Source organism: Malania oleifera, chromosome 12 (genome assembly GCF_029873635.1).
Source record: "Malania oleifera isolate guangnan ecotype guangnan chromosome 12, ASM2987363v1, whole genome shotgun sequence".
In the NCBI taxonomy this organism is placed as follows: domain Eukaryota; kingdom Viridiplantae; phylum Streptophyta; class Magnoliopsida; order Santalales; family Ximeniaceae; genus Malania; species Malania oleifera.
Genome location: NC_080428.1, coordinates 72,156,213 through 72,178,731, shown reverse-complemented (window position 1 = coordinate 72,178,731; position 22,519 = coordinate 72,156,213). Strand labels below are relative to the sequence as shown.

General features: G+C 35.7%; 2 protein-coding genes across 3 annotated transcripts in view; one reads left to right on the top strand and one right to left on the bottom strand.

The window, feature by feature from the left end:
- Nucleotides 1-22,519, bottom strand: part of LOC131144111 (phospholipid-transporting ATPase 3) — a 124,547-nt gene that overhangs the window by 2,685 nt on the left and 99,343 nt on the right. For both annotated transcript variants that reach the window (XM_058092504.1, XM_058092506.1), the window contains exons 17-23: nucleotides 16,901-17,002; nucleotides 16,750-16,813; nucleotides 16,453-16,665; nucleotides 1,398-1,563; nucleotides 1,201-1,280; nucleotides 853-1,092; nucleotides 64-285 (exon numbers count right to left, since the gene is read on the bottom strand). In XM_058092504.1, coding sequence (XP_057948487.1) covers nucleotides 64-285; nucleotides 853-1,092; nucleotides 1,201-1,280; nucleotides 1,398-1,563; nucleotides 16,453-16,665; nucleotides 16,750-16,813; nucleotides 16,901-17,002 — 1,087 coding nt within the window. The remainder of the gene's footprint in view (nucleotides 1-63; nucleotides 286-852; nucleotides 1,093-1,200; nucleotides 1,281-1,397; nucleotides 1,564-16,452; nucleotides 16,666-16,749; nucleotides 16,814-16,900; nucleotides 17,003-22,519) is intronic.
- On the top strand, nucleotides 9,133-10,388 carry LOC131144112 (uncharacterized). The gene is made up of 2 exons (XM_058092507.1): nucleotides 9,133-9,477; nucleotides 9,576-10,388. Exons 1-2 carry the CDS (start codon nucleotides 9,185-9,187, stop codon nucleotides 10,297-10,299), a joined length of 1,017 nt encoding a protein of 338 aa, XP_057948490.1. The 5' UTR covers nucleotides 9,133-9,184; the 3' UTR covers nucleotides 10,300-10,388.

Genomic DNA, 22,519 nt, shown 5'->3' with positions numbered 1-22,519 from the left:
ATGTGTTTAACATCTGAAACGGACATAAACAGCTTTCATAGGTTTCAAACAGAGAAATTAGACCTTGCATATTCTATAATATGACCATCGTCCATGCACAAGAAGTAAATCTGCAAGAAAGCGGAACTGAGCAATAGCAAAATCACTAGCCATTACAGCCTGCATTCCTTCCATCCCACTTATTCCAATGCCCACATGAGCAGCCTGAATCATGCCAACATCATTGGCACCATCACCAATACTAAGTGTAATTCTTTGTGCACCTTTTTTGACGAGGCGGGTCACCTGCAAAAAAATATATATTTTCTTTACCTCAATATACCTAATAGCTAATTATCAACCAGCTACTGTTTACACTTTATTTTTCACATTAAAAATATTGAATATTTTGTTAATGCACTAAGATGACTATTCATATCCATAAAGGATGCCCAAAAATTCTCAGAACCCCAAACAATTTAATGGAATTAATGATACCACCAATGCTTCTTCGACAATTAAATTGGCAGGTCTGATGAGAAGCCACAACATCAAAACTAAGTAACCAACTTAAGTTTCAATATGGTCCTCAGCCAAAAACATCTAGGATTGTCCACAAATATAATATTGCATGAGGACAAATATTCCAGGTCTCCCACATCCCTTTCATAAATGATTTCATAATAGGATGTCCATTAACATGGCCTGAACTGCAGGAAATTATTTTAAATAGAAATCTAACCCATACCACAGATAAATTGTAGGGCATGCTCATAGATTTATCTGAGTTAAATACACAAATGTGACACTCAACATCCAAAAAAAATTATCCTTCAATCAAGATCAAGGACAGAACAATATCAAAAACTTCACCTGTGCTTTCTGTAAAGGAGAAACTCGGCAGCAAACTACTGAATTACAGTTCAAGCTCAGGTTGAGCAGCAATACTCTTAAATTTGGGTCGAGGGCATACATCAAACACTTTCCGTCTATTACAAGAGCTAATTTTGGTCCAGATACTGATTGAAGATATTGCCGTGCTTCATCCAGGAATTTTTCCAGATCTTTTTGGACTGCATCTTTAATAAAGCGTGCAATTTCCACTTGATCACCCTACCAACAGAATTTCAAATAACCTTATTATTAAATAAATATACTAAAATAGAGTGAAATTAACCAAATGTTCATGTGCAAACAGGCCAAAGAAGAAAAGCTGATTACCCTGCTTTCAACCTCTCTAATTGCATCAGTTTCTGAACTGATGATAAACTGCTTCATGCCATTGTTAATCAAATTGCATGCTGCATTACATGAAAATGAAAAGAAGTTGCCGATACAAATACAGAAATAAAACATAATTTAAAAAAATAACACACACACATCGAGAAACCAGATCTTATTAAAAAATATATATTAACCATAAGCTATATTTATAGCCGTTTCCATCTTGTCCCCTGTGAGCACCCACAACTTGATCCCAGCTCTAGAAAGAGTCTCTATACAAGATGGCACGCCTTCTTGAAGCTTGTCTTCTATGGCAGTGCATCCAATCAAAATAAGATGCTTTTCAATGAGTTCTGCCACCTGCATCAAATTTCAATTTGCATATGTCAATAGAACCAGATCAGAGTAATACAAAGGTGTAATTAAAGCAACGGATGTAGTCAATCCCATTACACATGAAGCTTCCATTTTTAACACATCCGTGACTAGGATCTGTGAGGAAGGACAGAAAAACACTATCAAACTAACTTCAAGCAAGCTTAGTGAAATCTATAAGTAAACAGATTTCAGACCCAAAAAGACTTCTAAGAACTATATTTGCAAGATTGTCCTTGCCATTAAGTAGAGTCCGGACTTGTCCAATATCAAAGATCTCATAACAAAAAATCACAAATTTCTTAAAAAACCACCAAAAAAATGGGCCACAAATCTCAGAGTAGTTTCGTAAAACCCTGGTCTGAAAAAGCATTGTACTTACAACTTAACTTCTACAAGTGCAAACGTTCCCAGATACAAACAGATTGGGATAATCAATAAGAAGGATTAGCACGATTTTTGAAAGGGACCGACTTTCCAAGTGTGCCTGAATAATTTTTGAAGCTCTAAATGCCCAGCGAAGTCCTACCTTGTTTAATATTACTCAACTTAGTCTTTAAGGGATCATGCAAGTGTACCTGTAAATGTACGTGCATGCATGTATTGGTGCTTGTATGTGTGAAAGAGGACAAGAGGAAGAAAAAGTAGTAGTAAAAGAAGGCTATTATGAAGACTGCTGTAACAAAGTTCAAATATATCAACAAAGAAAGAAACATAGGGATCAAAATATACACACACACACACACCTCTGAGTGTGCTAATGATTTATTTAACTTAAAAAAATACTTTTTCCACCTCAAGGTAGGAGGTTAAAGTTTAACTGCTGAACAAAACTTTTTCAAAACCTTGCTTTATATATGACAATATACATTAGTACTCTGAATAAATAATCTCTGGCTCATTTTGTTTCCAAAATGATTGCTGCCATAGTGCCATTAAATACTGTTAATGGTTATTTTAGTCTTTTAGTGTTATTATTTAGTGTGTTAGTATGTTGATTAGCGAGAGTTAGCAAGGGTATTATGGTTATTAGAATGTACTTGATTTATATTATAAATAGAGGGGAGAGATATATCTTTGAGTTAAGTCATTCATTTAATCAAAATTTAAACATGGTATCACAGTGTGATCCATCCTAAACCCTATCACACTCAGCTGTCACTGGAAAATACCCTCCTGTCACTGCCCTTCTCAGAACCCCCACAATCCTTCATTATTTCACAAAACCAACCATATCGCCAAAAACAAAACCCTCTAAAACATAACCCTACAAAATCTCATCGCCAGAAACCTCCCCATGTGCCGGATGAGCGCTGGCAGTCCCGACCTAATCCGCTGGCGCGTGAGAGAGATTCCAGCCACCTTTTTTCTGATTTTTCCCTCCATCATGTTCTGATTCCTTCTCTAGACCAAATTATCAAGCTGTTGGGCATATCTTTTTGCTCAAATATCTAGCCTTTTTCAACGATGCATGGAGTCATGGTAACCTTTTAGTTGTTGTTCAGTGTTTGTAAAGGTCTTTTGTGAGTTTGTTGGAGCAGTGACAGTGTTCATAAATTGATTTGTGAGGCTGTGGCAGTGTTATATTAGATTGTAGGTGCTTCACCTCGTCCATGGTTGTTTTGGTGCTTCACCTTATTTGTGGTTGTCCCGATTAGATTTGATTGTACTTCTAGTTCGACATTGGTGTACCTGCTGGTTTGTGAGTGTTAGTTAGAGTCTATGTATCCCAAAAACATGTTTCCTTCATCATTGCCACAGATAACAACTGAAAAGTTGGATGGAAAGAATTATGTTCGGTGGTCTAAAGTTTTTTGGAATATAGGGACTCTTATGGGAAAACGTATGGAAATAGTGAAAATAATGTTTAGAAGGAAAATTAATTAGTCTTCCTTCAAAAGAAGAAATGGGTAGGAGAGAAAGCTAGGGAAATTGAAACATCGGGATTTAAACTTTGGTACACTGGCGAAGAGAAACATAAAAACAATATGGGTATTATTATCGATAGAGAACTAAAAAGATAATGTAGTAAAATTTAAAATGAATAGGAGATAGGATCATTACAATAAATTTAGTTTTAGGCCTAGCGATAGTGAACATCATTAGTACATATGCTCCCTAAATAGTCTTAGCAGAAAATCTAAGAAGACAATTTTGGGAAGATATGGATAGTATTTTACAAGGGATTCCGATGTCTGAAAAGACATTCATAGTAGCTTATTTGAATGGTCACATTGGGAAGGATACTAAGCTAGATACAAAAGAAGGAGAAAAGACATTTAAAGAATTGCGAGAGCTAAAGAAAGAAAATGTAAAGATTTAGGTTTTGTAAAATGTATAAAAGACGAAAATGATAATGTCTTAATTAGAGAAGAAGATATTAAAGAAAGGTGGCGGAGATACTTTGGTTGCTCAATGAAAATCAAAATGAAAGATTGAACTTGGAAGTGACAAATGGATAGAAAATAAAAATAGGAGATTTATCATAAATTAGAGTCCTTGAAGTTAAGACGACATAAAAAAAGATGAAAAGTGGGAAATCTATAGAACCAGATAAAATACCAATTGAAGTTTGGAAATGTTTAGGGAATAAAGGAATTATTTGATTAACTAATCTATTCAATAATATTATAAAAACCAAGAAAATGCCAGAAGAATAGAGGAAAAGTACGTTAGTACCTCTATATAAAAACAAAGGTGACATTCAAAACTATAATAACTATCGTGGAATTAAGATTATGAGCCACACAACGAAATTATGGGAAAGGGTAATTGAATATAGAATAAGATTAGAAACAAAGATTTCAGAAAATCAATTTGGTTTTATGCATGGGAGATCAACAATAGAAGCTATTTATCTTTTAAGAAGTTTAATGGAAAAGTTTAGGGAAAAGGACTTGTATATGGTTTTTATTGATCTAGAGAAAGCTTATGATAGAGTACCTAGTGAAGTGCTTTGGTGGGTATTAGAAAAGAAGAGAGTTTGCAGTAGATATACGGAGGTCATTAAGGATATGTATGATAGAGTAGTCGCTAGTGTCAGGACCGTAGGAGGAGAGTCTATTGAGTTCCCAATCTCAATAGGTGTTCATCAAGGTTCTATTTTGAGTCCTTACCGTTTTACTTTAGTAATTGATGAAATTACTAGGAATATCAAGATGAGATCCCTTGGTGTATGCTGTTTGCAGATGATATCACATTGATTGATGATAGTAGGAGCAGAGTGGAATCCAAGCTAGAACTTTGGAGAGGCACATTGGAGTCTAAAGGGTTTAGGATAAGTAGGAATAAGAATAAATATATGAAATGTAATTTCAATAATGTAAGGAGTAGCAAAAGAGAGAAGATTAAACTAGATTATCAAGAGATTAATAGCAAAAAAAGTTTTAGACATCTTGAATCTATTATGCAAGGTAAAGGGAAATTGAAGAAGATGTAGTACATAGAATTAAGACAGGTTGGGAAAAATGGAGGAGTGCGTCAGGTGTGTTGTGTGACTATAGAATACCCTTAAAATTAAAAGGAAAGTTTTATAAGATGGTTATAATGTCAAATAGGTTTTATGGTTTAGAATACTGGACAACTAAGAAATAACATATACAAAGAATGAAAGTTGTCGATATGTGTATGCTAAGGTGGATGAGTGGTTTAACTTTAAAAGATAAACCAAGAAATGAACATATATGCAAAAATTTAGGCATAGCACAGGTTGAAAACAAGATAAGGGAGGGGCGACTTAGATGATTTGGGCATTTAAAATGCAAACCTAGTTGAGCACATGTGAGAAGGAGTGAGTTAGTTACGATTTCAAGTATGAAAAGGGGTAGGAGTAGGCCTAAAATTCCTTGGAATGAGGTAGTGAGGAAGGATATAATAGCCCTTAATCTAATAGAGGAAAATGCTCTGGATCGGGTGAATTGGCGGAAAAGGATTCATGTAGCAAACCCCACCAAGTGGAACTTAAAGCTTACTGTTGTTGTTGTTGGTCTAAATTTGTTTAGGTTTATTTAGCAAGAGTAGGAAAATATGACCACTTGCTCCAATATGATCCTTTTGATGACAAAAGAAAAGAAGTGTGGATTCAAGAAGATGCCTTGATTTTTTCCCTCTTGTGGAATTTGAAGGAACCCTAGATTGCATGGATGTGCATGCACCTAGATATATGCAATGACATTTAAGATTATGCCAAGATTTGTACCCAAGTAGGGTTACACGTACATATGATTTATCCTAGGAGTTCTTTCAGTTACAACAGGGAGATAGGAGTATTACATATTATTTTGGAGAGAAAAAAGGTATTCATGAGGAGCTTAACATCATGCATGTACCCAATAATCGCCCACGTTCGTGAGATGCAATAGTAAAGGGAGCAAATGACAAATTTTTGGGTTCTAGCAGGCTTGAAACCTGAGTTTGATGCAGTCCAGTCTCAAATACTTAGTAATGCAGAGTTGCCATCATTTGTCAATGTTTATTCTCGTGTCCTTCATGCTTTCTTTAACACACATGCTCCTGCTCTTACATCTGGCTCTAAGAGGGCAGCCTTTACCACAAATGGTGATTCTAGTTTTCTACCAAACAACTGCAGAAGTTATTGAGGTGGTTCGTCCTAGTCATTTATAGACTCCACTGCCACTGATAATATCACAAGTATACCTAATTTTTTCTCTATTTTTCAGTTTGCTGAAAATTTACCTTGTGTTGCTTTAATTGATGGATCATGGTTTTAAATAACGGCCGTTACGTAGCGTAACGGCCGATACGTAACGGAAATCAGAGGGCCCGAAACCGATACGGGCCGATATTGCGGTTCGGAAAAAATTCACGGCCGTAACGGCCGTTACGGAGGCGTAACGGCACGTAACGGCCGATACTCCAACGTTACATGTCGTAACGTCCGTTACGGACCGTTACATGGCCGACAGGTAGCATATTCGCTGACGGGCAGCAGGCAGCAACGCTGCTTTCCCCCTCTCCCCAGTCCCCACACCCATCTGCCATTCAAAGGCTAAAAAGGAAAGTTACAAACTGACCTTGAAAATTTGTTGGCCTTCGGCAATAAGAAGGCTTCGAAGCCTGAGAGTGAGCACACCGAGGCTACCGAGCAGATCTACTCAGAATTGCAGACTTGCAGTTCCAGGCTTCCATTTCCAGCAACTTGGCGAGTCACCGGCGACGGCAAAAGGTCTGCAGCAGCTCTGCCAGTCATCGCAGTCGGCACCTTCCTCCGTCAGTCGTCGCAGTCGCACCAGCCAGCCTCTCGATTTCAGCTTCGGAGGCTCGGAGCTTGGAGTCATCGCTGGCTCGCTACTTTTGCTTCGCTCCTTCGACTGTTCGAGGCTCCTCTGAGTTCCCTCGAATCCCTCCTCTCTCTCGGTCTGACTCGACTACAGGCCTCAGCGTATGAGACACTCTAACACCCACAGCACTTTTCATTATGTTTTTTTTGTTTTTTAAATTATATTTTGTTGCACCACAGGCCACAGCCCTTTTCATTCCTTTCATTCTGTTTATTTTTTTAAATTATATTTTGTTGTAAAATAGGTTTGTTAAATTGAATTAAAAAAAAAGTAATTTAATAGAGTAAAAAATTAGAAATCATTAATAATTATGTAAAATAAAATTTTCTTAATTTATAAATATTTTAATTGTATTATATTTTTTGAAAGATAATTAAGAAAATTAATTCCATGACATAGCAAGCAATTATTAATATTATATAATTAATATTTTTTAAGGTTAGTAAATAATTAATATTTACCAATAATAATTGAAGCCTTTTTTATAATAATATTTGAATATCAATAATCCACTACTGCATTCACCATCTAAACAAAGCATTAAAATAATGTATGTACACAAGACATCCATGTGATGGCATTTTATATTATCTAGGCTTAATTGAGCTCTATTTTTCACCATTCTTAAAGAATTCCAAGGAATACTCTGCACAATTATTATAATATTTAGTCTTAGGATTTGCCAAACTTATAGAAATAAAATTAATTCATGGCACCAATTGGCTAACATACTATTTATGTCAGCTGGATAAAGTGGTCATTTTGATAAAGAAGATATCATATTCACTCCCATCTATTGAAAAAATATTAAATAATATTCATATTATAAAAGAAAAAAAAATTAAATAACATCTGTCACCCATTTTATGTTACATGTGTATCTACTTGCCATTTCTTGAGTAGGTTGACCCTGTTTATTAATATTTTTTAAGTTTTAAAACATTATTTTGACCTTAAATTTAAAATTAGGTAAAATAAATGTTTACATCTATTTTTTGTTTTTAGTTATCAAATAAAGTAAAAATTAATAACTTAATAAAAAAAAATTAATCTAATAGTTAATACATTAATAAATTTGATTTTTACTAATTACTACTAGAATTTGTAGAAAATTTTAATTTTAATCCATATACTGAGAAAATGTTTAAAAAATTAAATAGTCAATTTGTAATGTATGGATCTCTATTTGTGATGCTATGATGTATATGAAAATAGAGTAAAAATCTTTTTCACCTGTTAATTTCTTATAGTTATAAATGAAAATAAAATCAAGCTATAAAAAATAATGAAAATATCTTTTTAAAGATAAAGGAATATATTTTTTTTGTAATAAAATATCTAATATTTTATAATTTTGTTTATTTAAATATAAAAATAATAAACATTACTTATTATTTTTAATCAAATATTATACTTATTTTTACGTAATAAGTATTTAAAATTAGGACTATTTAGTAATTATTATTTAATATTTACTAAATTACTAATTATATTATTCCTGTCATTGTAGGAAGGTTGTAAGTTGTAACTTTGTATTTTCTTTATATTTTGTGTAGAGATCATCAAATTAAGTCTATCAATATGTCACGTGATAGAGGAAATGAAAACTTACCTAGTGAAGATATTGGATGGCATTTTGGTACTGCGGTAGACAGTAATAGACATGTTATTATGTGTAAATTATGTGGGAAGATAATCAAAGGGGGCATTACACGCTTGAAACAACACTTGGCACATAAAAAGGGTGTCAAGTAGCTGGATGCTCAAATGTGACCACACAAGTAAGAGAACAAATGATGAAACATCTACAACAGTATGCTGAGAAGAAAAGAGATAAACAAAAAAGGCAAGAAGAAGCAGAAGCCCAAATTAGAGGAGATTTTGAGAATTTGAGCGATGAAGAAGACTTGGAAGAAGAAAGTATGAGATTTGCTCGACAAGAAAGCATGCGATCACAACAACAATGGGAAGATAGACAAAGATTTCGAGCAAGAACAACTGGAAGGGGTAATATTTATGAAGAGGGAGGTGGCTCTGGCAGTGGTGCTACCAGTGGTTTCAATAGAGCAGGAGCTCGATCTTATAGTGGTCGAGAAGCTGGAGGTAGTGGACGACAATGGATCAATCCTGATGCCCCTGAAGCTAGACTAAAGGCAATGGATCCTATTTTAGAAAGAAGCAAGAGTGCGAAACAACCAAAACTCAACACAACGTTACTGAAAGGTTTAAGAAGTAAATTAGGAAAAGCGGTTGGAAAATTCCTAATTTATAATCGGATTCCAGCGAATGTAGCTGACTCTCCATTTATGCAGCCTATGCTTGATATTGCTGCAGAGGTTGGAAAGGGGGTGAAGGGTCCATCACCCTATGAGATATCTGAAATTTATTTGGAGCAAGAGTATCAAGAAATGAAAAATTATATAGCTTCTTTTGCTGGAATTTGGAAGGAAAGAGGTGTAACACTTATGTGTGATGGTTGGTCAGGACCAACTAGAAAACACATTATAAACTTTTTAGTTTATTGTGATAGAGGCACCGTGTTTCATAAATCAGTTGATGCCTCTGATGTGCCAAGCAGAACAGCTGAATATTATTTCAGGTAATTTTCTAATTTTAATTGTATATGCAAATAGTATTATGGACTTGCATGTTTTTAATTAAATAGTAGTAATTATTGAATATATAATTTCATTTCAGATTAATGGATGAGGTGGTTGAAGAAATTGGAGAGGAGAATGTTGTCCAAGTAGTGACTGATAATGAAGCTGCAATGAAGGCAGGAGGAAAATTATTAATGCAGAAGAGGCCCAATCTCTATTGGACAGCATGTGCAGCTCATTGCATAGACCTTATTCTTGAAGATATTGGTAAGAAAAGTAACGTGAAGAAGGTCTTAGAAGATGCAAGAACAATAACCTCATTTATTTACAACCACACATGGACAGTGAATTTCATGAAGAAATTCACAAATAATAGAGAGTTACTTCGCCCTGCCATCACTCGATTTGCCACAAATTTCATTGCTTTGGAGACTATTGTCAGGCATAAACAAGCACTAAGGGAAATGTTTACATCTGATGCTTGGAAAAACTCAAGGTTTGGAATGGCAAAATCAGGCCCAGCATATGATTCAAAGAAAATTATCTTAGGCAAAGAGTTTTGGCAAAAGGCCTCTGATATAATTAAAGTGCAAGAACCCTTGGTGAAAGTTCTTAAATTGGTTGATGGTGATGAAAAACCAACCATGGGCTTCATATACGAGGCAATTGATAGGGCGAAGTTGGCCATTCAAAAAGATTGCCGGTTTTACAAAGACTATTGGAAAATTATTGACAACCGGTGGAGTTTTCAGTTGCACCAAGATTTGCACGCTGCTGGTAAGTGTAAATCAAATACAATTTCTTATTATTTTAACTTTTAAATTATGCATAGTTGCATTAGAAAACTATTGATTAATATGTTTCTAAATTTAATTGTAGGGTATTTTTTGAACCCACAATTTCTTTATGGTGCCCCACCCTCTCCTGAAGTTGCTAGAGAAGTCATGGATGGAGTTAAAAAAGTGATAACCAACTTGGTACCCGATATAGATACTCAAATTCGGGCTATTAATCAAGTAAGTATTGGTTCCATTAAATTGAATAATGAATTGTTCTAGTATTCTGTAATACTTTCAAGAATAATTATTAATACATCTAATTAATTAATTATATTTCACAATCATCATTTTTTAGTTGTTGCTATATCGAGATAGGCAGGAGACTTTTGGAACCCCGTTGGCTCAAAGGGCAGTGAAACAAACAAATCCTGGTAAATATGGCTATATAGCTAAATAATGGAAAATTACTCTATTTTCTCTCTTTGTGTTCAAATTTGACTTTTGAAATACGCTATACTAACATAAAACTCTTTTTAATTATTCATGCAGCTGAATGGTGGATTCATTATGGCTTGTGTGCTCCTGAGCTCCAAAGAATAGCAATTAGAGTTCTTAGCCAGACCACATCAGCTTCGAACTGTGAGCGTAATTGGAGCACCTTTAGCCTCATCCATACGAAAACAAGAAATAGATTAAAGTACATGAGACTACAAAAACTTGTTTTCGTACATTACAACATGAGGTTAAAGTTAAGACGTACAATGAGAAGAAGCCAACAAGAAATTGAAGAGGGTTTCAATCCTATCAATTTGGACTACATTTTCGAAGAAGATGATCCTTTAAGTCAATGGTTAGAGGAGAGAGAGACACCACTACTCGACGGTCAGGACAATTCAAATTGGTTAAATGAAGAGGTTGGTGGTACTACAGAAGGAGGTGATCAACCACCAATAAACGCGCATGATGATTCAGGTTCAAGCCCTGAACGTACACAAAGTGATGACAATCTTGGTTTGAGCCCACCAAGTGATGATGATGGTAATAGTGGTGCTGGAGCTGGGGTTGGGGGGGGTGGCAGTGGTGGTGGTGGAGGCGGCGGTGTAGAATATAATTATGGATATGATACAGGGACATCATTTGGAAGGGATATATATCCTTCTGATCCTTATGGACTACATGACATACCTGAAAATTATGACTTGGGTATTCCTCCAAGGAACCAATCTTCACAACCCAGGAGAAGGAGGAGTGCTCGTGGTGACCCTAGCGATTCTACTGAAGATTCATATGGTGTGGTTCGTAGTTTTGGCGACTTTGGTTTAGATGGTTCATCATCACAATCATTTGGATCTCATCCAGCATATCCACATTATGCATCTCGTGACTCACATTTTTATCCCAGTGGATTAGGAATCTCAGGATCTAGTGAGTCTTCTTCTACACACTACCCAGAGCCAGCCCCTGCCCCAACTTATAGACATTATTCAGGAGAATTTTCATCACCAGTACATTTTCAAGAGCAACAACAAAATGATGCAAACTTGGGTTCATTCAACTATGTATTTCCACAAGGATGGGGAGATAATTTCCCATCCCAATCTCAAGATACAGATGCAAATTATGAAGACCCTCCACGTCATTCTTTTTGGTGGTGACATGTGTTATATTATAAATTTGTAATATTGTATTCATGTATTTTCAATTATTTATTGATATTTGATATTAATCACTTTTTAAATTCATGTATGTGTAATGTGTATATTGAGTATTAAGTCTATTGAGTATTGATTCATTTTTAGTAACTTTATGACTTAAATTAATTGATTCTTACATTTCTACATCTTTTTACTCATTAAAGTAATGTAAACTATAAAAAAATATGCTTTTTTTTGTAAACAGCGCACTAAAATTAATATAAAAATCATAATGCCTATTAAAAAGCATTTGTAGGTTGAATGAAAGCCTTCAAAATTCATTAAAAATCATGTATTAATGGATTTCATGCTTATTTTTTAATTTTCGCATGGTTGTGCATGCGTGAAAAAAATTCACGACCGTTACGCCCGCTTCCCGTTACGTAACACCCGCGTCTCCCGCGACACCCGCGACCGTTTCGCGACGTTACCCGCGACCGCGATTTCGAACCATGTGATGGATCCACCATTGTCATTAAAGGAATTGGGTTTTCTCTCTTCTTTCGGTTTTGTATATTCCCAAATCCCAAGTCTCCTTTCAACTTCATGTCTGTTAGCAAGACTACTAAATCCATGAATTATTCAATAACATTCTTTCTTTATTATGTAGTTATTTAGGATTTGAAGACAAGGAAGACAATAGGCAAAGGGCGTGAAGCTGGTGTACTTTATCATCTTGAGCCGCTATTTCCTTCTACCGTCAACACCGCTGCTGCCACGCCTCTCCAAATTCATTGTTGCCTTGGTCATCATTCGTTGAAAATGTTGCAACATCTGGTTCCTGATTTGAGTTCTATGTCTAATTTTAATTGTGAGTCTTGTTAGTTGGGGAAGCATCATCGTCTCCCTTTTGCTTCATGAATCAATAAATAGACTGCAAGCCCTTTCAAGTTAGTCCATTTTGATGTTTGGAGTCCTAGTAGAGTTGTGCCCAAGTCAGGTTTTCAGTACTTTGTAACCTTTGTGGATGATTATTCAAGGATGACTTCGCTATATTTAATAAAAGATCGTTCTGAATTATTTCATATATTTTGTGCCTTATTTTCTGAAATAAAAACTCAATTCGGTTCAATTTGAATACTTCAAAGTAATGATGCTAAAGATTATTTCAATACTCAATTCACTAACATGACTCGGATTGATATTGTTCATCAATCATCCTATGCCCAAACTCCTCAAAAAAAAATGGGGTTGTAGAGAGGAAAAATAGACATATCCTGGAAATCACTCGCCCCTTACTTTATCAAATGCATGTACTTAAAGAGTGTCAGAGTGATGTTGTAATTATTGTTTGCTATCTTATCAACAAGATACCATCCTCTGCTCTTAGTGTTAATATTCCCTACTCCATTCTCTTTCCTAATTCACTTCTATACTCTCCACCTCCTCATATATTTGGATGTGTCATTTGTTCATCAACTAACTCCTGAGGCGGATAAGTTGGATCCTTGTGCTATTAAAATGTGTCTTTCTGGGCTATTCATATATTCAAAAAGGATATCGTTGTTGTAGTCTCTTTCTCTACCTAATCTTCCATATTCTAATATGTTCTCCTTACCCAATCAACCACCTATCTCTCCACGTAGTTTGAGCCCTTCTTATCGTCTCGATCGTACTAATTTGTAAGTGTACTCACGACAACGGTTGCAAGGAAGAGAGTTCCCTCTAGCTTCTACTACCACGCCTTTAGTTTCCTCATCTAACAATTATATTTACCAAATTGTTGATCCTCCCATTGCTTTCCAAAAAGGTAAACACACATGTAAACAACAACTCATTGCCAACTATGTTTGCTATGACTTCTTATCACTCTCCTATTATTGTTTTGTTAACTACTCTATCATCTGCTGCCCTTCTTAAATCTCTTTCAAAAGCCTCAGCCCACTCTGGACGGGGGAATGTCATGGTTGAAAAGATGAATGCTCTACAAGACAATGGTATTTGGGACTTGGTATCTTTTCCTCCTAAAAGGTTTGTGGTTGCTTGTCACTGGGTCTACAATGTGAAGGTCAACCCTGATGGTGATTGTGGCTTGTATGAAGGCACGTCTTGTTGCTAAGAGGTATACTCATATGTATGGTTTGGACTATTCTAACACTTCTTCTCCAGTTGCCAAACTTACATCAATACATCCATTCATCTCCTTGGCTACCACCTGTCATTGGCCTTTGCATCAATTAGATGTGAAGAAAGCCTTCTTGCATGGTGATCTTGAGGAGGAGGTCTATATGGATCAACCACTTGGGTTTGTTGCTTGGGGGTGTCAAGCTAAGTGTGTTGGCTCAAGAAGGCACTATATGGTTTAAAATAGTCTCCAGATCATGGTTTGGTCAATTCAGTGTTGCAGTACTTTAGTTTGGCCTTCGACAATGTGCAGTGGATCACTCTGTGTTTTATCGTCATATTTCATCGGCTAGGATCCTTCTTATTGTGTATGTGGATGATATTGTCATAAAAAGTGATCATGATAAAGGTATTCAAAGGCTTAAACATTTTCTACAAACTAAGTTCCAAATCGAAGATTTGGGACCAAAATACTTCTTGGGTATAGAAGTATCTAGATCTTAAGAATTGTTTTGTCACAGAGGAAGTCTTGATTTGTTGGATAAGAATGGACTGTTGGGATCCAAACTAGTTAATACACTCATGAATCTTAACAGCAAGTTAGTCTTGGATAAGGGAGATTTGTTGCTTAATCCTGGACGATACTGGAGACTTGTTGGAAAGTTGAATTATTTCGAAGTCACTCAGCTAGACAAATATTTTGCAACAAGTGTTGTGAGTCAATTTCTATATTCTCTAAGGACAAGCTGACAAGGTACTAGGACGTAGTAATTCGCATTTTGGGATATCTCAAGAGTACACGTGGAAGAAGTCTTTTCTATCGAGATCAAAGTCACACTTATATTCAAGGATATACATATGTAAATTGGGTTGTGTCACCTTCCAACTGAAGATCCAAAACCAGGTACTGTAACTTGGTTGGCGATAATTTGGTTTCTTGGAAAAGAAACAACATGTGGTGGCCATGTAAGTGTTGAATACTAGAATCAAAGTATAGAGCTATGGTTCACACTACTTGTGGACTTGTTTGGTTGAAGAAGATGTTGGAAGAATTGAGTTTTCCACATTCTCAATCTATGGTGTTGATGAGTAATAATCAAGTTGTTCTTCATGTTGCCTCTCACCCAATCTTCCATGAGCAAATGAAACAAATTGAAGTTGATTGCTTCAAGAGAAACTTGTGCAAAAGCTCATTACTACCACTTATGTTAAGTCCGATATGCAGCTTGTTAATTTGTTTACCAAAGCTTTGGGAGGTGCTTAAGTTAAATTTATTAGTAACAAGCTAGGAGCATATGATATTTATGCTTCAGCTTGAGGAGGACGACTGTTATGGTTATTTTAGCCTTTTAGTACTATTACTGTGTTAGTATGTTAATTAGTGAGAGTTAATACAGGTATTATGGTCATTAAATGTATTCGATTTGTGTTATCAATAGAGGGAAAGACCTATCTTCGAGTTAGGTCATTCATTTAATCAAAATTTCAACAAATACCAAAACCAATCTTGGAAGCTAAGTAAGGCTCATCAATCATTTTAAACATTTTTCTTCAAGTTTCGGTTCAAACTCACCTTAAACAGGCTAATGGCAGTTCTTTCACATGATAAATAAACAATTTACAACATAAATATCAAATGCATTTCTCAGAAAAATAATTTACAATTGTAATATGTAAGACAGTACAAGGAACAGTTTGGACCTGGGTCAAAAATAAAAAAGAAAATAGATATGGCAACAGATTCTCAATATTATCAATTTAACGACAAAGCGAACATAACTTCCACTACTCAATACTTAACCTTAAGTGTTGGGGTCGGCCAAGGACTTTGGAGGAGCTGTTTCTCTCTAGATTCAGGGATTTTGACAGAAGGAAAGAAGGTGGGATTTTATGGTCTTCAAGTTTAATGGCTTGTGGTGCATTTAATTAAAGAGGAATTTGAGAGTCATTCAGGACAGGACCATTCCGAATTCATTTGCTTTGAATAGGGTGATTTTCTATGCTTCCTTTTTTGAGCATCAGCAGCTGGTGCTTTTCCTGGAGTTCCATTGAGTTATTCAGATGGGTTGGATTTCTTTGCTATACTAACTTCTGTTTGAGCATTGTTTGCCATCATTGTATTATTTTTGTAATTTCCTGTTTGGGTGGACTTTTGGTCCTCTATTTTGCATATTTTTTTGTTCACTTAGTAAAATCTTTGTTATCAAAAAATGGCAAAAATCGTACGTGTTACCACAACAGTCAACATCTGATAAGAAGTCGCTCTCAAACTTTTTAAAAAAAGAATATTAAAGACATTTATGATTACAGCAATGTGGGGATATAAAAAACAAGCATAACACTTTCAGGTTAAAATTAGTAATATTGCAGTCGTTCCAAATCCAGATTAATGATGTGCACGCGTAAGTACATATATAACCACATTCACACAACATACCTCATCCAATTTCTTTTCACGATCTCGAAGAGAAGATTTTGCCTGCATAAATTTCTCATTCCAGTTTTCATACACATCAGAACTCAAGTCTCTATATGCAAGGCAAAGTGTACGTAATCCAGCAGATCCAAATTGCTCCAAATGCTTCCTGGTAGTTTTCTTCAAATCATTATTTCCATCTGCTAATCTTTCATAAATCACTGAATCAGCACCCTGTGGATCAAAGGTTTCTGTCCAAGTGTCATTTTAAATCCAACTTAACAATTTTCAACCTACATAAAAAAGTCACATGATTACCTTGCAGTACAAAACAAGTCTGCCATCTGGATAGCGACATACAACAGATTGGCGCTTCCTTACACTGTTCGCAACACCAATATAACAATCAATTCCAGTGCCATCTCATACTCAAGAATCAAGATTTAGAGTTGGAAGAGCGCATACCCACCTGTTGAATTCAAGGACATTCAGAATCTCATATGACACATCTTGAATCTTACCCATCTTCTCAACATGTGATTCACGAACATGTATTGTAGTAGGTGTGCGCCTGAGACAAAAATTAAGCAAATATTAGCTGCAATTAAATCTGAAACATCAAATGATTCAAATATTTAAAGCTCCCTCTGTAACAATTAAATAACTCTTTACAAGAGTATATAAAAAATTGGAATCACAACAAACCACTTGGGATGGAATTTGGTAATTGGGAATCGATACTAGGACTAGTAATCAGAACAGTTGATAACGATATCCAGCATGTGGTTTTCAGGATTCTTATCCTGATTCCCGTTTCGCATAGCAGTGATATTATAGATCAACCCCACCTGCTGGCCCATTTTTTTTATTCCAGCATCTTGATCTGGAATTGAATTCTGATTCTATCCAGAATCATAGGAAATTTTAAAATTATTTTCTTACCCTACTCACTGTACATGCCAGTACACATACATCTGCACACAACACAAAATATCTATCCATGCATGGGCATACACAAGGTCTTAAATTTCGATTTTGACTCAAATTTTGAAGCACCAAAAGTATGGAAATTTCGATTTCGATATCGATTTCGATTTCGATTTGAAAAAAATAATGGAAATTAGTAATAAAGCATGGAATTCTTTGTGAAACTTTAGAAATGGTTAACAAACATAATAATATAAGTTTTAGGACTAATATATTACAAATTAAATAAATCTATGTTTTGTATGAGGTGGAAAAGTTGTAAAATAGTATGTGTATCAAACATATTTGTAAGATAATGTACATTAAATACATTCAGTTAATACAAATGAAATTCATAAATCATTTAAATATTATTTATTATACAAATAATGATAATTTAGGCATGAATGGTTAAATAAAATGTAACTGTAAGTTTATTTTTTCATATAATTTCAAAAGCACTTGTAATAATATTTTGTTTCGATAAAATAAATTAAGATAGAAATTTCACTTCACTCCTAAATTTCTCATTTGGAACCAAACGAAATTTCATCGTATAGTTAAAATTTCGACAAGTTTTGCTAAAATTTCGAGATTTCGATAAATTTCGGATGATTCATTGAGATTTCGACGGAAATTATGCAAGATGGAAATCGACAGCCATTTCGATTTCGAGGGTGACGGAAATCGGAAATCTTGATGGAAATTTCGACAATTTCGTGGAAATTTAAGACCATGGGCATACATACACATATTTGCATAACATATTTATGCATATACTACATATATGCATATATTTTTTCTTATTAAAAAAAATACATTGAGAGAGAGAGAAAGAGAGCTTACTAGGTGAGGCTAACACCTCAAAAAACTACAAGTGTTGAGATTGGTCAAGTTTTGACAGATTCTAGGGTGTGGATTCATCTTTGGAGTTGTCTCATGAGACTCCGGGGTAGGTAGTCACCTTTGGAATGGAATGTCAGTAACGAGCTTAGATGGCTTGTTGGACGTAGCAACCCTAGTTTTTAAGATCAAGACTCTAGGGTGTCGTCTTTCTAGTTGAGTATTGTGAGACTCCAAGGTGGGGACTCATCTTTGGAATGGAATGATGGTATTAAGCCTTGATGTTTATTGGGTAGGATATCCAAAAATAGGTGGGACTATCAGAATTGGACAGCCTTTGTGATGTGAATTCTCCTTGAAGTGTAACGTTTAAAAAATTGAATGTTGGTGATGTATTTGGACGTCGGAACCTCCTATATTGTTAATGAGAAGGTAGTGAAGAATGTCAAGAAGTCATCGATATAATCTTTGGATAGACTAGGGTTTCAAAATAGGACCCTTTTGATGTGGGAAAGAAGATGTATGTTCCTCCAGACGATGGCATTAAAGTAATAGTGTCAAAAGTGGATTATGAGGGATTTGCCTCAGTGGATCAGATGTCAAATCTTCTTCACTCTTGAGAGAGTTTAGGTTGTGAGAGACAAGGATGAAATATAAACCCACATCAAGAATTCGTCAGTGAGATATCTTGGAAGAGTATTGCTATCTTTGAAACTAGTAGTATATTGAATGGTTCATGGCTTACAATTGAGCTATGTTCTTGGACTTGGGAAGTCTTGGGAGGAGTCAAAGATCAAAGTGTGGTCCTCAAAGGAAGCTGAATATTGGTGTTGAATAATTGGGTAAAATGGAAGACCTAAACTCAATGATAGGTCTCTCCCTCTATTTATAATATATGTCAAGTACAACAAGAATGACTATAATACCCTTACTAACTTACACATATTACAAACAAAACTCTAACAATTAATAATAATGCTAAATGAATAAATAACCATTAGCATTCCCCCTCAAGTTGGAGCATATATATCATATGGTCCTAGCTTGTTACAAATGAATTTCACACGAGCACCTCCCAAGGCTTTAGTGAACAAATCAGCAAGCTGAAACTCGAACTTCATATGAGTGGTTGTAATGAGCTTCTGTACAAGTTCCTGTCGAATAAAATGGCAATCAACTTCAATGTGCTTTGTCCGCCCGCTCATTGAAAACAAGGTTCGAGGCAATATGAATAGCAATTTGATTATCACACACCAACTCCATAGGTTGAGAATGTGGAAAACCTAATTCTTTAACATGTTCTTCAACCAAACAAATTCACTTGTAGTGTGCGTCATAGCCTTGTATTTTGACTCAGCGCTCAACCTGGCCACCGTAGTTTGTTTCTTACTTTTCCAAGACACCAAATTTCCACCGACAAACATACAATACCTAGTTGTGAATCTTCTGACGGAAGGTGACCTGGCCCTATCTACATCTATATATCCCTAAATATGAGTGTGACCCCGATCCTAATATAAGAGACCTCTCCTTGGTGCACTTGAGATATCTCAAAATGCGAATTACTGCATCCCACTGACCTGTTCTCAGGGAATCAAGAAACTCACTCACAACATTTGTTGGGCAACAAATCGCCCATTTCTAGAACCAACTTACTATTGGGATTCATGGGTGTATCAACAAGTTTTGATCCCAAAAGCCCCGTCTTATATAAAAGATCAAGAATATACTTTCTCTGTTATAATACAGTTCTTGTATGAGATCTTGATACTTCTATACCCAAGAAGTACTTCAATGGTCCCAAGTCCTTGGTCTGAAACTCACTCTATAGCAAAAGCTTTAGGTCTTGGATGCCTCGATCATCATACCAATGATCACAATGTCATCCACATACAGAATAAGCGAAGTCCTACTTAATGGAGTATGACGATAAAAAACAAGTAATGGAGAACCACCAATGGAGGGTTTAAAATGTTCATATTGTATCTAGGTTTTTATATGTTAGTTTGGAAAAGTCTTTTTATTCAGGTTTATTTTGTGTATTTAAGTACTTTAGGGTTATTTTGTAATTTCTTGTTTTATTGGGGCTTTTATGTAAAAATGTGTTCTAGTTAGTAGTGGGTATAAGTACTGGACATGTAAATTATTGTACAGTTATTGTTTCGAATCAAATTGCAGTTTCCCTCTGTATCTTTCTCTCTCTCCGGCATGTTCTGCTCTTCTTCTTCTCCTTCCTCCTCTCTTCTCCGTCTTCCTTCTCTTATATCTATACTAATTCTGTCTCTCACCCCTGTTCTGTTCTGCTCTGCTCTTCCCATTCTCTGTTCTTCTCTTTCTATTTTGTTCCCCACTGCTGCTGCGACTCTTCTTCTTCTACTTATTCTTCTTCTAATTCTCTCAATTCTATCTATATATATCTAACAATTTGTCCTACATCAAATTGGTACCAGAGCACACCACGATCACCACGCAGTTATTCAAAGTCTGAATTCCAAAAACTCAAACATCCACCACACGACTGCATTCTCTAACAGACTCCCTTGCTGCAACAGCAAGTCAGAAGTTGCAGGAAATCCCATAAAACCAAAGCATTCATCATCCTGCAACTTTTCCAGGAAATTACAGTTGTGCCACTGGGTTTCGAAACCCTAATTTCCACCAACCAAACCACATCTCCCTTACCACCGAGATCAGACACCCCCGGAACCCCTTATCCTGCAATATCATCTCCATCCGAAAAGGGAGTGGCCCCCACGCACCACCTATAAACTTTCCAGCCGACTCCCCCCTAAATCCCCGATTTCCCACAATTTTCTTCCTGCACAGCCAACCTCACTAGAATACCCACCCTCTGATCTAGTTCCAGCCAGAAGCTTGTCACCAGAGCAGCCATGAAGGCGGCTCACGCACCACATGCGCCGGCCACGAGCATGTGGTTTCCCTGTTTTGCTCAGATTCGCGAAAAATTGCTTCCAGCTTCGAGAATTTGGATTTTACTTGATATTTTGAAGCTTTCTGAGCGAATATTGAAGTATCAAGCTTCGTTTGCATTCCTAAGGTGGAACACAGCCTACTCTTGGGCTGCTGAGCAAATTTCAGAATCTTGAAGGTCTGCCAAAATCCAAATTGAAGCCTAGTCGCTGGGTTTTGAAATCTTACTGCAACAAAATAGTTTCCTCCATGAGATTTTGATGTTGATTTGAAGAAATATTGCTTAGTACATATTTTTGGAGGGTAAAATCAGTGTGCTATCATAGTTCTTGAAGCATCTGTGAGAGGTTGAAGTGAAATATTTGAAATCTCAAAACTACAAAGTCAGAGCAAGAAGATTTTGGTAACATTATATGGACATACACTACTTGGACTCCATAAAAATTCATTTAATGTTTCTTATCTATTTGGTACTTGTTCGAGTTTGCATTGGTCCATATTCACACTCTTGTTGAAAAAAAAAAAAATTTGCGTATATGTGGTTTCTACATAGTTGGACATTCTCAACAATTACTGGACCAACTGTGTAGTCTTACACAACTTTCTTCTAGTTTCACCGACTATTACCTTAAATTTAGAGACCTCATTTATCAGTGTGCTCTAAGGAACCTAGAATGGTAATTCTATTCAAGAAAGGGTTGAGGGATGAAATCAAAAGGTTTTTTATTATGCGAATTCAAAAAATATCCAACTACTCTATCTGAAGCTTACCACATGGCTTTGGACCAACCTATAACAGCACTTCCTATCTTGAAGAACTTCATCATTCTATATCAATTTCTCCATGATCATGTAGTATTCCTAGATTCTCACAAGATGTTCAAGAGAAAACTCAAATTGCTGAGGATAAACAATCAAATATCGAAAGTGCCAATGCAAATTCTTGTGTAATTGAGTATCATGACTACATAAATGATTTTCATATTACTAGTGCACAATTTTTTTATCCTTCAGTGGACGTGACTCATGAATCTTCTCAATGTTCAAAAGGTAGTCTTAAGCCCATCGAAGATGTTCAAGAGAAAACTCAACTTGTTAAGGATATCAAAGTGCCAATACAAATTCTTGGGTAATTGAGTATCATGACTACAAAAATGATTTGCATATTACCGGTGCACAATTTTTTTATTCTTCAGTGGACGTGACTCATGAATCTTCTCAATGGCCAAAAGGTAATCCTAGGCCCATCAAAGATGTTCAAGAGAAAACTCAACTTGTTGAGGATATCAAAAGTGCCCATCCAAATTGTTGCATAGTAGAATATCATGACTACATAAATGACACGCAT